The sequence below is a fragment of the Lissotriton helveticus genome, chromosome 3_1 (assembly GCF_964261635.1).
Source record: "Lissotriton helveticus chromosome 3_1, aLisHel1.1, whole genome shotgun sequence".
Lineage (NCBI taxonomy): Eukaryota > Metazoa > Chordata > Amphibia > Caudata > Salamandridae > Lissotriton > Lissotriton helveticus.
The window spans coordinates 400,170,562-400,185,100 of record NC_136061.1 but is presented as its reverse complement, the minus strand read 5'-3'; the positions used below and the strand labels follow the sequence as shown (position 1 = coordinate 400,185,100).

The window sequence follows — 14,539 nt, the reverse complement described above, 5'->3', positions numbered from 1 at the left end:
AAGTTTCCAAAATGAAAAAAGTAAAATGCGCCAGTAGTACAGAGAATATTTAAAATATGTGCAGTATGTATCAAATGGCAGCAGACCTACTGCTGGTGTCTGCTCCGGCATCCTGATTAAATACTGGATGCAGCAAGAACTGGCGCGCAGGCACCGGATGCCCCTAATGACCCGGAAGAAGAATCAGACAGTTTCCGGTCTGAAACGCCCTCTGCACAATTGGCACAAGCCGCGGCGGAACAGGGCTAGGACCAGAACACAAAGGGTGCTGCTGTAATGCTTACTAAAAGTCCATAAGACTAGTAAGCGCTGCTAATTAAAAAATCTACTATGAATTGTATTTGTTAAACAGCTTTCCAAAATGAAAAAAGTCAAATGTGCCAGTAGTACAGAGAATATTTAAAAAATACGCAGTATGTATCAAATGGCGGCAAACCTACTGCTGGTGTCTGCGTGTCCTCTCCGGCATCCTGATTAAATACTGAATGCAGCAAGGAAACATTAGAGACTTTCAACACAAAGTTTCTTCCTGATCCAAATGTGGCTTTAATTATCACACAATTATATTTGAAACATTCCAAAAGAATCATATAAAAAAATTCCTGAAAGTGAAACACACTGATATATATATAAAATAAAAAAAAGTAAAGTACTGTGTGGGGAACGTCTCTGAAATGATAAAAGAACAAAGCAAATCCCCCCACATTTTAAATAATGCCTGAAATTACATTTTTAATAAATGCCTTAGTAAAAAAAAAAATTATTGTTGGATACTGAAATCATAATGTTCCATGAAATATAATTGCTAAAGGGTTGGATAGAATTCCAGGGATGGGAAACAGGTGAAGAGCTGATCCTCTCCTCCTTGCTCAGTTACTTGGCAGTCAGCCTTGTCAGGTATCCAAATAAAGTGTAGAGTCCTCCATCATGTGCCATGTCGGACACCAATCAACACTGGATGGTGTCAGAAAAGGAAGATTCTTTTACACAGTGCAAAGTAATAAGGGTAAATACTAGCCCCGAAAGAGACATTTTCAAGCCCCTACCCACCAAACCTCCTCTGTTCTCCACACAGAAGAGTCGAATCCCAAAAAAGAAGTTTCCAACACCTCAAATATCGGTTTCTGGCCTTGTGTGAGATAGTATAGTTACTTAAAATTCCAAACGATGTGACATCTCGAGAGATGATGTGGTACCCCCGAGATCATTCGTGCCTGCTCTGCAACCTTTTCAGCACTCCCTCACCCCTCTGTAGTCTTTCAAGCTGGGCCGAGGGATGGATTCTTGCAGCAAAAGTGCAATTTCTGACCACCTCATTAAAAAGTGCTGATATCTGCTACGACAAAAAGTGCTCTTAACGTTGAACTACTTTGTAAATCAATTTTGTTTTGGTAGCGTGTATGCTTTACTGTTGTATGAATCTCGTTCTAAAATGTGTCAAGATGCTCTTTGTTATGAGGCTTGGTAAACAAAGAACTGAACAAGTCTCTTATTGCACAAGATCACACAGAGTGCCCGCATATGGATATTGCAGTGTCTGGGATTCCTTTCTCGACAGCGAGAAACAAAGCAAAATAACTTTAAGGATGCCAGGTGTTGAAAGAGAGGGTTGGAAAAGGATATGTGTGCGGTGTGGGTAGCCTGGGCCTTGTTAATATATTGCATGAGTCAAGAAACCATCTGCCTTTCCCGTTAGCTCCCATTCATCTGCAACTGGAGTGCACAAGCCTGGGCCTGCGGAAGCTATTACTCTGTTCGCTAACCGAGAGTCAGAAACTAGCTTCTTCCTTTGAGAATCAAAGAGGGATCCCATTGCAGGTATTGGAGGCCCCTCACTGTAGTAACTCAGAAGAATGCAGGTGACTTCAGAGAATGGTGCTTTGCCCCTTTTCTATGCAGTGATGAAAGGGGACAAGCCTTTATCCAAGGTTTGGGACAACAGGAGGCAGAGTTTGCTACAGTTGGTTCTTAGCCCAGAACGTGTCCTTCAAACACTGCTGTCAGACCAGTGTGCCTCTAATGATTCAAGGGCTATCCAGTCTCGGTCTGGGTAATACACAGAAAACTGTACTCTCAGAAGGCACAAAAGATGAGACATTCCATGGCCCTGGGTCTTCTCATGAAAGACAGCCACAATACCCTTCTTTGCTGAGACTTGAGACTTTAAGCTAAAGGTGCCCATTTAGTCAATGTATGTTGGTTATACTTTGCTGTTGTTACTCGGCGCGTAATCTACCATTCAGTCCTTGCCTTTTGCCGCATGTTTGTGTGGTAAGTTCCCTGTATGTGTTTCTTATTGGCAGGCTTTGTGGTAGACCCTGATGACCTTAACTGTACACACCTGAGAAAGAGACAGTGCATTATTCTGCGGAAAGTGCTCGTTCCCACCCAGGGAAGGCTTAGCTCAGGTAGAAGCGCTATTCGAACTCTTGAGGCTGTGCACCAGTGGCTCACCCAAAATAATGTCTGCCCTACTAACCTTTAGAAGCCAAGTGTCATTTTCATTCCATTTCCATGCTTTGTTCCTGGAGTGCAATTTCGGGTTCCCCTGCAGTGAGATTTCTGGCCCTCCAAAAATGCCATAGCCTACACCCGAAAGTCATGGATGCAGTCAGACTATGTCAGAAGACGGCCCTGTGTGCTGCAATGCAGCACTGGCTACACTGAGGGCATCAGTGTTGCACTGTGAGAATAAGAAACTCAACATGGCAAGCTGGAGAGCGTCATAGGTAGGGTTGGACTTGGCTCTAAAAGAATCATGAAATCTTCACCTACTTGGAGGTCTGGGACAGAAGGAAGCTAAATTATTTCTCTCAATTAGCAGTTCATACATACTTAAAAAAAATACTATACAGCTCACTCAGTGCTGCTTGTGTGAAAGGATGGATAGGGCCTCTGAGCCCTGAAAGCACCACAATGCCCTCTGGCTTCCGAGGTGTACCATTGCCCCATGTGGCCATACAACCCTGAGCTGAGTGGCTGCCTCCTTTCTGCTGGGGGCTGTGGAGTACCTCTGGTCTGCATCCTCGTCCTAATGGGACATTCTAAACCCAGCTGCCTCGCTCAGTTATTAGTTGGGGTCGGGGGTAAGTAGCTGTTTTCCTCTGCAAACCCCCTCTGCTGATTTTGGTAGGACTCCAGGTGTAGTTTAAACAGACACACGAGTAAGAGAAACGAAACAAGCACTCAAGTCAATACCCTGCTCTCACAGCATGGTGCCTGGCTGCATAATGTTGAAAATGACGGTGTCTCATCTTACTCAGTGGGGCAGTGAGTGATGTAGCAGGGAAGAGTTTCATAGTGGTCACCAAACAGAAAAGCATGGGGCTGTAGTGGAGATGAGACTGGTGCAATACAGCTGGACTAGGGCTAAGCGCGCTACACAGGCATAGAGACGGACAGGGCTTGACACGGTGGGCCAAGGTGTTTCAGGGTGTGTAACTGTGCAGCCAAGCAGAGGCATGCAGCACAGCAGGCAATCTTCCAGTTGGGCACAGAGCTATAAAGTGGATCCTCGAGACATGCAGCAGGCAAGGAGATTGATAAGAAGGTATCATAGATGGGTAAGGAGGCCGAGTGGGGCAGGACAGTATTGCAGAGTTTGGAGAAGCACAGTAGATGAAAGGACTCCATACACTGGGGCGCGTCATCTCAGGGCACAGAGTCCTGTAGCAGAGCAGCGACGTCTACAGCAGAACTGAGTTGTAGAGCGGAACAGTCATTCAGTGGCAGAGCGCGTGTGATGGAACAGCAAGTTGCACAGGCCGGGGAGGCATACAACAGAGTATCATAGGACAGAATGGATACCTCCATGGTCAGGAGTCCTACGGAAGGGTGGGCAGATGGACAGATCGGCAGGAAGTGGTGCAGTATGGTCGTGCTGGTAGAGTAGGGCATGAGTTGTACAGATGGGCAAGGAGCCATACAGAAGGGCAAGGCCTCATACAACGCGGCAAGTTGTACAGAGTATCAGGAGGCTGAGCTTTAGTCTGTGGTGTCGGCGACCCAGATTTCCTGGACTCTGCTGGCGACCTTCCAATGGTGGTCCCCAACGAGGGGAGTGCAGTTCAATGAAGAAAGTTCTTTCGAGCAATTGGCAAATAATTCAAGTTGAAAAAAACGACCCTACAACACTTGGCAAAGAGAAGAAGGTAGATAAAGGGTCAGGTTTTCCACTTCTAGGGACCACTTGTGTGCTATTGATCCCAGGTCGACAGAGCCTGGGCGTGGAAGGCCATGGGGAGCACCCAAAAAGGAGGACAGCAGTCTCGCCAGTGCTACACAAATGCCTCGTGATTGGGCGAGCCATTGATTTTCTGGAAGAGCTTGGCATCCTCGCTCTTCTGCTTCCTCTGCCGCTCCAGGCGCCGGCGGTAGCAGATGAGGTAGAGTGGCAGGCAGAATCCCAGCAGACTCAGGCCCAGCAGACCCACGTTCACCTGCAGGGAAGAAGGCATCACAATGAAGGGTGGGATTGGAAGACGACAACACTGAGAGCAGATGTAAGAATGGGCAATAAAAGCCAAACATGGCATGGAAGCATTACAGGATGGAGCAGAAAGGCAGAGTATCAGGGGCAGGATAAGAGCAGAAAGTGGGTGATTTATGATGAAGGGAAAGTTGAGAAAGATGGAATGGGTTGATTAAGCAATGTGTGGGGAATGCATGGAGGGAGGATGGAAAAAAAGGAACAGCTGGGAGCATCATATAAGCACAGATTTGTATCTAGAATCCATACCTCTTGTTGATATCCTTTACCCTTTTGCACCTACCCACAACATTCTTTACAAAAAGAGACCATCTAGGGCAACGGTTCTTAACCAGGGGCCCAGACACCTACTGTGGTCTTCTGAACTGTTTAATACAGTATTTATATATAAAAAAGCAACATGGCTCTGTAAATGTGAAGGAATTTTGAACTGGAGGCTACAAATAAAGTTGGTACCCTTAGCTTAATTCAATAAAGCTGACCTACTAAAGCTAACAGAATCTAGTATGGACGACGGGTGGGCTTATTTGAAGCACAGGTATGTGCCCACCAGAGAGCACGTATTAGGAGAAAAACACGGAAGCAAAATAATGTGATAGAGTTTAGCATACTGCTATGTCTTTTAGAAATAAAACAAAAAGAAAAGCTCGGAACTTCTCATTAAATTTCGATTTATTCTATATATTTTTTTAGTTAAATAAAATATTTCATATTTTGTATATTTGTTGAATGTAAACTTGTTTCTATATTTTTGTGTGATGTTTTGAAAGCCAAATCGTGCAAATTCCATAAGCATGGATCCACCTAGCTGCCTTCCTTACCCTTACTTTCTCCAGCACCATTCCTACCCACCTACACTAAGTCGCTCCAAGCACCTTTCCATAGCCAGGGGCATGAACTGTGAGGAGGCGAGTGGGAGACAACCATAGGAATGTGTCAGCATTGTGGAGGACATATTTTTGATCAATTCATTTCTGTCCTTGTAGTGCAGTGCAGGCCTGCGGGCACACTGGACATATAATTGGAATAGGAATAATGTGCTTGATTTTCCCTTACCCCCGCGCAAACGGGAAGTGCAGAGTTGCAAAACTTGAAAACGAAATTTTAATGAAGTGCCTAAAAACTCGCCCTTGCTGCTTAAAATATAATTGCTTTAAGTATACCTTTGGAGGTAGCCATCTTATGCATACCGTTCTTGTGCTTTCTAAAGTGTTGCAGTTCCGCATTAAAGCAAAATGTTACACGGTAAGCACCTGTTCATAGCGTGTAATGCTGTAGATTCACATGCTCTGCAGACTACTGCCATCTAGTGTTGGGCTCGCATGTTTGCAAGTTGTTTTTCTTTAAAGAAAGGCTTTCAAGTCACAGGATGCACTGTGAGTCCACCCTTAAAAGGCAATGCGAATGGGCAGGGACCAAGTTAGTTTTTCTCGCAGTGGGTTAGAGTAAGTACGGAAAGGCTAGTGAACATAGTATGGTGCACCAATTGTTTTGTGGAAGTACGTTGAAAAAGAAGGGATGTGCCAATCAAGCCACACGCTTCTGAGGAGGAGGAGGAGTGCCTGTGAATCTACAGTACAACACGTTACTAACACATGCTTACAGCATAAGTAACATTTTCTGTTCACAGCAGGTGTTCCTGTAAATACACATGCCCTGCATAGGCTACAGGTGATGACTAGTGTGTGGATGATGCAGATATCCGACATTAAGGGCCATATGTAGCATAGTTCCGTTTTGAGAATTCTAAATAGCAATTTTTAAGGAATCGCTATTTAGAATTCGCAAAACGGTATGTATGTAAAAAATCACATTTTTATAGCGATTCCTTAACATTCCTAATTTGCGATTAGCAAATTGCTAATCGCAAATTACCCATTCATTTCTATGGGCCAGGAGGCCCATAGGAATGAAGGGGAAATTTGCGATTAGCAATTTGCTCATCGCAAAATAGGAATATTTTCAAGGGTGCAGGGGTGTCTCAAGAACACCCTGCTGCACCCCTGAAAATGACATGTGGGGGCATATGGCGCACATACATGCCCTAAGGGCATGTATGAGCGTCATATGGCACCTTCGTTTTTTTTTAAAATAGCTTTTATTAAAGAATTCGCAACTTACCACCAACTAGAAGTTGGTGGTAATTTGCGAATCCTTATGGGCATTTTTAAAAAACATTTTTTTTTATACAATGCATTTAAGGAATCGCACAATTTGTGATTCCTTAAGTGCAATCGCAAAATAAGGAATAGCAAATTTTGCGATTCCTTATTTTGTAGCAAAAATGTTACATACATACCATTTAGCAAATTAGCATACGCAAAGGCCGAAAATCGGCGAATTTCGGCCTTTGCGAATGCTAATTAGCTTGATACATATGGCCCTAAGTTCTTAGGACTGTCTGGCCAACTACAGCCTGCTGGCAGGTGAAAATGTCCACACAATAACCTTTGGTGAAAGCGTGTTGGGTTGACCAAGTGGCTACCTTACAGATGCCAGCTAGAGGGATATTGCCAAGGAGGCCCACGTTGCTACTTTCTGGCGTGTATAATACGCCCTGGTGGTAACGGGAGGGCTCTTTCGCCTTGATGATAGCAGATCTTGATGCACTTGACTATCCATCTGGTAATACCAGCCTTGGAAATCGTCTGGCCTTTGTGAGGTTTTGCAAAGGCTTCAAATAACTGGTTGGACCTGCGGAAGGGCTTGGTCATGTCGATACGAGAGCCAATTTAGTATGTAGGGTGTGAAGGGCTCTCTCTGCTACAGAGTCTACTCGAGGGAAAAGACTGGCAGCTCTATATTCTGGTAGAGGTGGAAAGGAAAAACCACTCTGGAAAGGAACTTTGGGTTGTTTTTGAGAAAAACCCTTTCCTTTTGCACCCAATTGGAAGGTTTTTGGAGTGCTAGGGCGTGCAACTCACTGAAGCACCTGAAACATGTTATGGCTAAGAGGAAAGCTACATTCCAGGAGAGAAACTGTAAGGGGCAGGAATGCAAGGGCTCAAAGAGGAGACCAGGTTAAGGTTACTTACGGGCCACTGGGGTTTCTGGGAGGGACAACCCTTTTGAGGCCTCCCATGCAGTTCTTATAACTGGGATACGAAAGAATGAGGCGTGATCCCTGTTTTTCATGAATTAGCCCATACCTGCTAGGTGTAGTCATACAGAAATGTAGGCAAGGCCTCTTATGCTGATGGAGAAGATAAAATATCCTGGACACTAGGTTTAAGAGGGTTAAAGTGATTGGAGATGAAGTAATGGACTAACCTCTTCTATTTGCAGCATGGTGGGTCCACATGGTAGATCTAGGGCTAGGGTATTCTTGTGAGAAGTGTAGGTAGACCTCAGGTGCAAGATTTCTAGATTTAGCTGCCTTGGGTCTGATCAGACTTGATTCTGTGTTAGAGGGTAGGATCTGTTGGGGATCTTCTTGTGAGGGCTGATGGACATCTAAAGGAATGTTAAGTATCAGTGCTGTCTGGCCCACATGGGGGCTACCAGGAAAAGTGTTAGAGATGTTTGCCCCAACTTCTGAACCATGTATGGAAAGAGGCAGAGAGGCAAAAAAAGGAAGGCAAAGATCCCTGACCACTTGATTCAAAGTGCATTGCTCAGGGACTGTGGGTGTAGTTACATGGAGGTGAAGCTTGGGCATTTTGCGTATCCGGGAGTGGCGGACAGTTATATCTGTGGGGTGCCCAAGTGCTTGAAGTACTGGAGTTGGACTTGCGTGAACATGTTGATGTGTCTTGATAAGCGGCTCTGCAAGGCCCCAGTGGTAGGCCCAGTGCAGGGTCTCCTGTGTTAGAGGAGGACGGCGGAGTAGGTGCCACCATGCCTCTGAAGGGAATACAGGTCGATAAAGTCTGTCTTGATCAGAACTACTTTGCCGCGAATGACTTGAAGGAAGGCCTTGAGAGCAAGGTGTATGGCTAGTAGCTCAAGATAGTTGATGTGCTACCCCTGGTGAAGGGTGGCTTAAGTTCCCTGTATTGTCCTATAGTCAAGATGTACCCCCCATCGACAAGAAAGGCGTCCGTGGTAATGGTGACTTGTGGAATGGGGTCTGAGAAAGGCCTGCCCTGCATCATGCTGTCACTGTTCCATGTCTGCAGAGGGCAATGGACGCTGGCATTTACCAGTACTAGATTCTCCCAGTGACCCTTCGCTTGTGATCATTAATCCAACAGGCATTACTGCAACAGGCGCATGTAGAACCAGGCATGAGGTACTATGGCGATGCATGAGGTCATCCCTAGGAGGCGCATGAAAGTTTTAACTGTGAGTTATGTATTCGGCTGAAAAAGAGGTAAGAGCTACTTGAATGTCAACATCCTCTCATCCTCTACTGGCTGGGGTAGGCTTTGACTGTGACTACACTGACTAACCCCAGAAAGGGTTGAACCGGGACGAGTTGTACAAGAGATGTTGTGGCATTTATAGTGAAGCCCAGGCCATGAAGCATGGAGTTTGCAGCTTGGGTATGGGCTAGGCAATGTTCTTTGCCTGCATGCCTGCACTCTTGATCAGCCAATTGTAGCGGTAGGGGAAACCCTGGATGCTCCCACTCCTTAAATTGCCACCCACCACTTCTAGGAATTTTGGGAAGACGCCTGGAGTGGTGCTAACCCCAAAGGGAAGCACTTTGAATTGATAATGACTGTCACTTACCACAAAGAGGAGGCAGCGCCAGTGGCCATGATGGATGGGAGTGTGAAAAGAGGCATCCTTCAGGTCTAGGGCTGATGGCCGAGAGGGATCAACATCCTTTGTGTCTTTTTTGCATCTGAGGGCTTAGTTCAGTGCCAACCGGCGCATGAAGGTGATGGGGCCCCTGCAGGCTGTGATGCTTTGTGCATGTGGTTTGATGCTCAACTCCTTTGCGAGTGGTGCTCTGCCTCAGCTTGAGGCTGATTGGGAGTCTTGAAGTGGGTGATGGAGCCAACCGTATTTTCAACGGAGGTCTTCATTCGCAATCCGCTGGTCTTGGAGCTCAGGGGAACCCATCTTCCTCAGTGTCAGAGCCATTGGAAAAGACTGGTTCTAGGTTGGGCGAGAGATGATGGGGCACGATGACCACGGGCCAGCGTCCTCACCATCCTCAGTGCAAAAGGGGTCCTGTTTGCTAAACATGTTTGGCATTTCGGCAACAAGCTGCTGGTGGAGTATTTTTTTTTACCTGCAGTAGAGACAAGTTTCACAAGAGCATTGTCGTGGGAGAGGCAGAGGCTACAAATGCAATAGTGACCAAACCAAAGATACTTCGCTTGTCCCCGGAGGCAGTACTGTGAAGACGACTGTACCATTGCCTTTTAGGGCTTCGCATTCTCCAGTGTGGGAGTTGTTGATGTGAAGGGACACATGGGTCCCGGCTTTTGGGTAGTCGATCGGTCACGTTGGTCTTGGGATAGAGTCATGGCGAAGACAAATGCATACAACAAAGGTTTATCCGAGTATAGGTGTCAATGGTTCACCATGCACACCTGCAGTAACACTAAGAACACACCATGTCTCTGAGCCATGTCAGTACACATCTGAACCCGATGGCAAACTAAAATCAAGCTAACTTGTAGTGGGTGTCCGTGCACATTGCCTACTGAGGATGGAGTCACAGTGCATCTCGCAACTCGAAAGCCTTTCTTCGAAGAAAAACAACTTGGAAACATCGGATGCACAAAACTAGATGACAGAAGTATGCAGAGCATGTGTATCTACAGTAACACATATAAAGAACATAAAGTTTCCTCAATAATGTATTGCCAAATACAACACATCAGTTGGGAGGAAGCATTGCCAAGACAGAGGACGGCAGAGCATAGGACAAAGAAAAGTAATTCCGGCTTTTCTCTGCGTATGTTTTCTATCCAACGAAAATGCAGTCATGGCATAAAACACAGTGGAACTGCTGCATTACTATTTCCATGCAGGGATACATGTCAAATCAGGCCTGAGCCTCTTCTCACATCAGTTACTGTTGAATCCTTATTTTTATACATTAATCAATCTCTAGCACCTTCGTTTATACACTCTCCAGCAAATCTCCATTGACTACGGAGTGTCACTGTGCACCTCCTTTGCACAAAAGGTTTTCCAGTGAGTCCCCCTCGCTAGAATGTGTTCCTGCCTAAAAACTTGTCCAGCATCCTTCTTTACCCAAACATCTTCCAATGCCCTTTCTAATTCAGAGAATATCTTGCCTCTCTCCCTTATCCAGGGACTCTCCTTCAAACACCTTTCCTTCCCAAGATACTCACCCAGTACCCTTCCTACTTGGATACTCTTCTGGCACCTTTCCATAGCAGTGTCTCTTTCAGAACTCCCCTTTTTTAATGGAATTTCTCTTGATCACCTTTCCTTACAAAGATACTGTTCCAACAAACTTTCCTACCCAGAGATTCTTCCAGAACTTTAACTTGCCCAAGCAATCTCTCTTGTGCAACTGTCCCTTCTCAGAGACTTGTTCAGTACCCTACCTTCTCCAGGGCATCGCTCTCAAGCACCTTTCCTTACCAGGATACCCTTAAAGCAGCCTTCCTTACCCAGTGGCTCTTCCATACCCAGAATGTCGTCCGGCATCTCACTTGCCCAAGCAATCTCTCTTGCCGAAGCAATCTCTTTTGTGCACTTGGCCTTTCCCAGAGACTGTTCCAGCACCCTCCTTCACCCAGGGCATCTTTCTTGAGCATTTTTCCTAACTAAGGATTTCCCCTGACTCTTTCTTACCCAGAGAGGGTCTCCTTCTAGTGGTCCCATCATGGCCAAGAACAATGGCTGTTGTATAAGGGCGAAGAGAGCACTTATGAGAGACTGAAGTCCTGTCAGGCTTCCAAACTGCGTCGAGGGATACCTGGAAGAGAAAAATTGGATTAGCACCTGAGCAGCAATTTGCTTTTAAATATCAAGGAAGGACATTGCTATCCTTCCTAAAAACACATCCTACCCATTTTCCTTTGTAGAAGCAGATCACGGTATTCCACAACATACTCCATTCACCTCTCTTACCAGAACTAGCACACCATATCTCAAAGCACTTCAGTCCAGGTAGATACTTCACCAGGTATCCCAAAATATTGTCAACCCCCTTTACAGGTACTGCACAACATATGCTAAAACAGCATTCATCAATATTTATATTAAGTTGTTTCTCTAAAAAGAATTATTTCATGTGTGTCATTATTACTTTGATGTGACCTAGCAATCCTGCAAAGTAGGAGTCCATTGCTAAGAGGCTGAGAAAATTGGCCTTTTTTTGTGCTCTCCCCTATGTCGGTTGATCTGGTTCCAACATTTAAGGAATAGACCCCCCCCCACCCACCAACCTGGTCCAACACCACCACCAGATCATTCTCATCTCTCTGTAATTGAGTTCAGATCACCCAACGATTCCTGCAGCTGGCGCATCCTCAGCAGTGCTCCTGAAACTAAGTGATATGCCTAAAGCAGTGATGCCAAAAGCAGTCATCACTGAAGTTTCAGACAGAGGGATAGCTGCAAGTATGGAAAGGATCCACTTTGAAATGACTTTCCTTTCCTTAGATGGGAAAATAAATGCATCTTCCTTATTGGTGTCATGTTAATATTATAAATCGCACACTTTCGTTGGTCACAACAGCAAAGTGTTCCAGGAATCCAGGCTTGTACCCAGCCTTATGAAAGATCAACTACCAAGAAATGTTCTGTTACTGGCAAATGTCTGCCCAGCACTGATGTTCAGGGTTTTCTCGAAGCCCAGAGGATACACAGGTTACTGGCTCGAGGGCACAAGAATATATCCAACTTAAAAGGCAAGGTTAGGAAACATAAGCCAAACAAAGTTCTGCTTTGTTCAACATTTTAACAATCGCCCTATCAGGGAGAAGAGCAGAGAGATCATTTAGCCTTAGTTTTCACAAGTTACTGGTGCAGGTACAGGCCATAACAGGTGGAACTAGTCAAATGTGTGGATACATATTTACTCCAGACTTAGCCAAGCAGAAGCCCACCATTGTAAAGCAATAGCTTGCAGATACCACTAGCTTAGGCTGTCATGAAATCTGTGCTGCCAAATGGACTCTTTCTATTTTCAATACACAGTAAAGCAGTCCCAGGCAACAGAAACCACCACAGATGACCAACACAAAGACGGGAGAGTCAGTGGAAAGAGGTCCGGGTAAAAATGCTTCTGGCATCAGTCACATCCTACCAGAGAAAAGGGGATAGTAGCCATACTCACTCAAATTGGGGGTGATACTTGAGTCCAATCGATGTCAAGAAAGGCTAGCTTGAGTCCAGCTTAGCTCTGCTAATGAATGACTATGCCGAAATGTGGAGCTCCTCTTCTGGACTTGTTGTTCACTCAAGGAAAAATTTACGCCAGGGGTTGGGACAGGAATGTCCCCTGTATGGCATATGGGTGTGTTTCCCTGCCCCGAGTGCCCTACTGCATATTGATCTGATATTCTGACTTTTATTTTGCTACTGGTGTCTGCTGATGAATGGCTAGGCTGAAATGTGGAGCTCCTCTAGTGGAGCAACACTTCACTGGAAGAAAACTTAGGCCAGGTGTTTGGGATGGGAATGTCCCCTGCCAGGTATATGGGCATGTTCTCATGCCCTGAGTGGCACTGCGTGTGTAGCTGGTATCCAGGCTTTTATATTGCCTTGCATCAAGCTAAACAAGCTTGTGCACAGAGGCTTATGTCTATCCCTGCATATGCAAGGTCCAGGATCTTTCTTGCAGCCTGGAGGGGTGCACTAAGCATACCCTCATAATGAACAGAGGACTACTATCTCTTTCTTGGGTATAGCACATAATGTGGTGGTGGCAGCATACTATGCTTTGAGACTGATAATGTGACCAGGCCTTTTTACCTGAGTCAGTGACAGTGTAGCCTACAAGTATAACGTTTAGCTGTTGAGTGCATACCCAGAAACTTGAACTGACACCGGCATGTTTGTCAAGTGTAGTGTACGTGTAGAATAGGTGCAGTGTATGTGTATGAGTACTGAACCCCCTGGAATCCATTTTGGAGGCTCGTGGTTTGCCATGGCACAAGATGGAGGAAGAGGATAACTTTTCTAGGCAGTGGGTGTATTGTCTTCATTTCTGTGGCTGAAGGGAGAATACCCTCCAGAAGAATGGACTACCTTCAGAAGTATCATGATGACTGCGTTAGCAATATGCTGCTGAGTAGTTTTTCATTTGGTTGATGGTTAGGGTGTGGGAGTGGGACTGACTTCTGTTGTTCAAGGTTAGGAGGGTTTGAGGTCAGCCTGGACCTTTCGTCTTTCCATGATTACTGCTTCAGAGAATCTGATGACAGACAGCCAGGTGCAGAAACCTCACTCTTCATTGTGCTCATGTTGTGGGTGACATTGTTTTGGGTAAGTCCCAGTGCTACCCGCTATGAGAAGCATCACATCACACAAAGGCTGCACCTGCCTGGAGAACAGCCTAAAAAGACAGTTGAAAATGAACCTCCCCAAGCTGGTTCAGAGGTTTGAGAAAGTGATGCAACATCCCCTGTTTAGCAAGTGTGTTTAAAGGTGGGACGTGAACCAGCCCACCTTGTTTGACTTTCAGGTTTTTAATACCCAAGAAATGAATTGCTCTGCAGAGTACTCAGAGGACTGCTGTGTAATCAGGGCTGGTGTCTGACGGACACTCTTCCAGGGGTGAGGGGGCATTGTCTGAAGTCTACACTTTCTGCTAGAGGAGCTGAAGTTCTACCTAGTGCCTAGATGCCTGCCTGCTGAGAGTGGGAAGGAGTCTACCAGACCCACAGGAGGAGAGACTGACCAGGGAGAGAAGACAAGTGTGTTTCCAGCCAAAGCTGGACCCAGAGGGAGCAAATGGTTGTAGACCTACGATGAGACTTCCTGGGGTCTCATTGTTACTCTGTGTGTTGGTTGATTGTTGAGTTCTGACCTTGTACCCTCTGCGCTAGGGATGTACTGGGCCCAGTGTGCAGATAGTAGGACGGGCTCCAGTAGTCACAGCTCCAGTAGTGGCAAACGGTCTCTAACACCACTGTATAGGACTAGTCCTGGTCTTTCCTGTGCCCACCA

General features: G+C 45.8%; 1 protein-coding gene across 1 annotated transcript in view; it reads right to left on the bottom strand.

Moving 5' to 3' along the window:
- Positions 1–522: 522 nt before the first annotated feature.
- The window catches only part of SLC43A2 (solute carrier family 43 member 2), a 77,460-nt gene continuing 63,443 nt past the window's right edge, over positions 523–14,539 (bottom strand). The window contains exons 13-14 of the mRNA XM_078680167.1: positions 11,216–11,339; positions 523–4,439 (exon numbers count right to left, since the gene is read on the bottom strand). Coding sequence (XP_078536293.1) covers positions 4,278–4,439; positions 11,216–11,339 — 286 coding nt within the window. The 3' untranslated portion in view covers positions 523–4,277. The remainder of the gene's footprint in view (positions 4,440–11,215; positions 11,340–14,539) is intronic.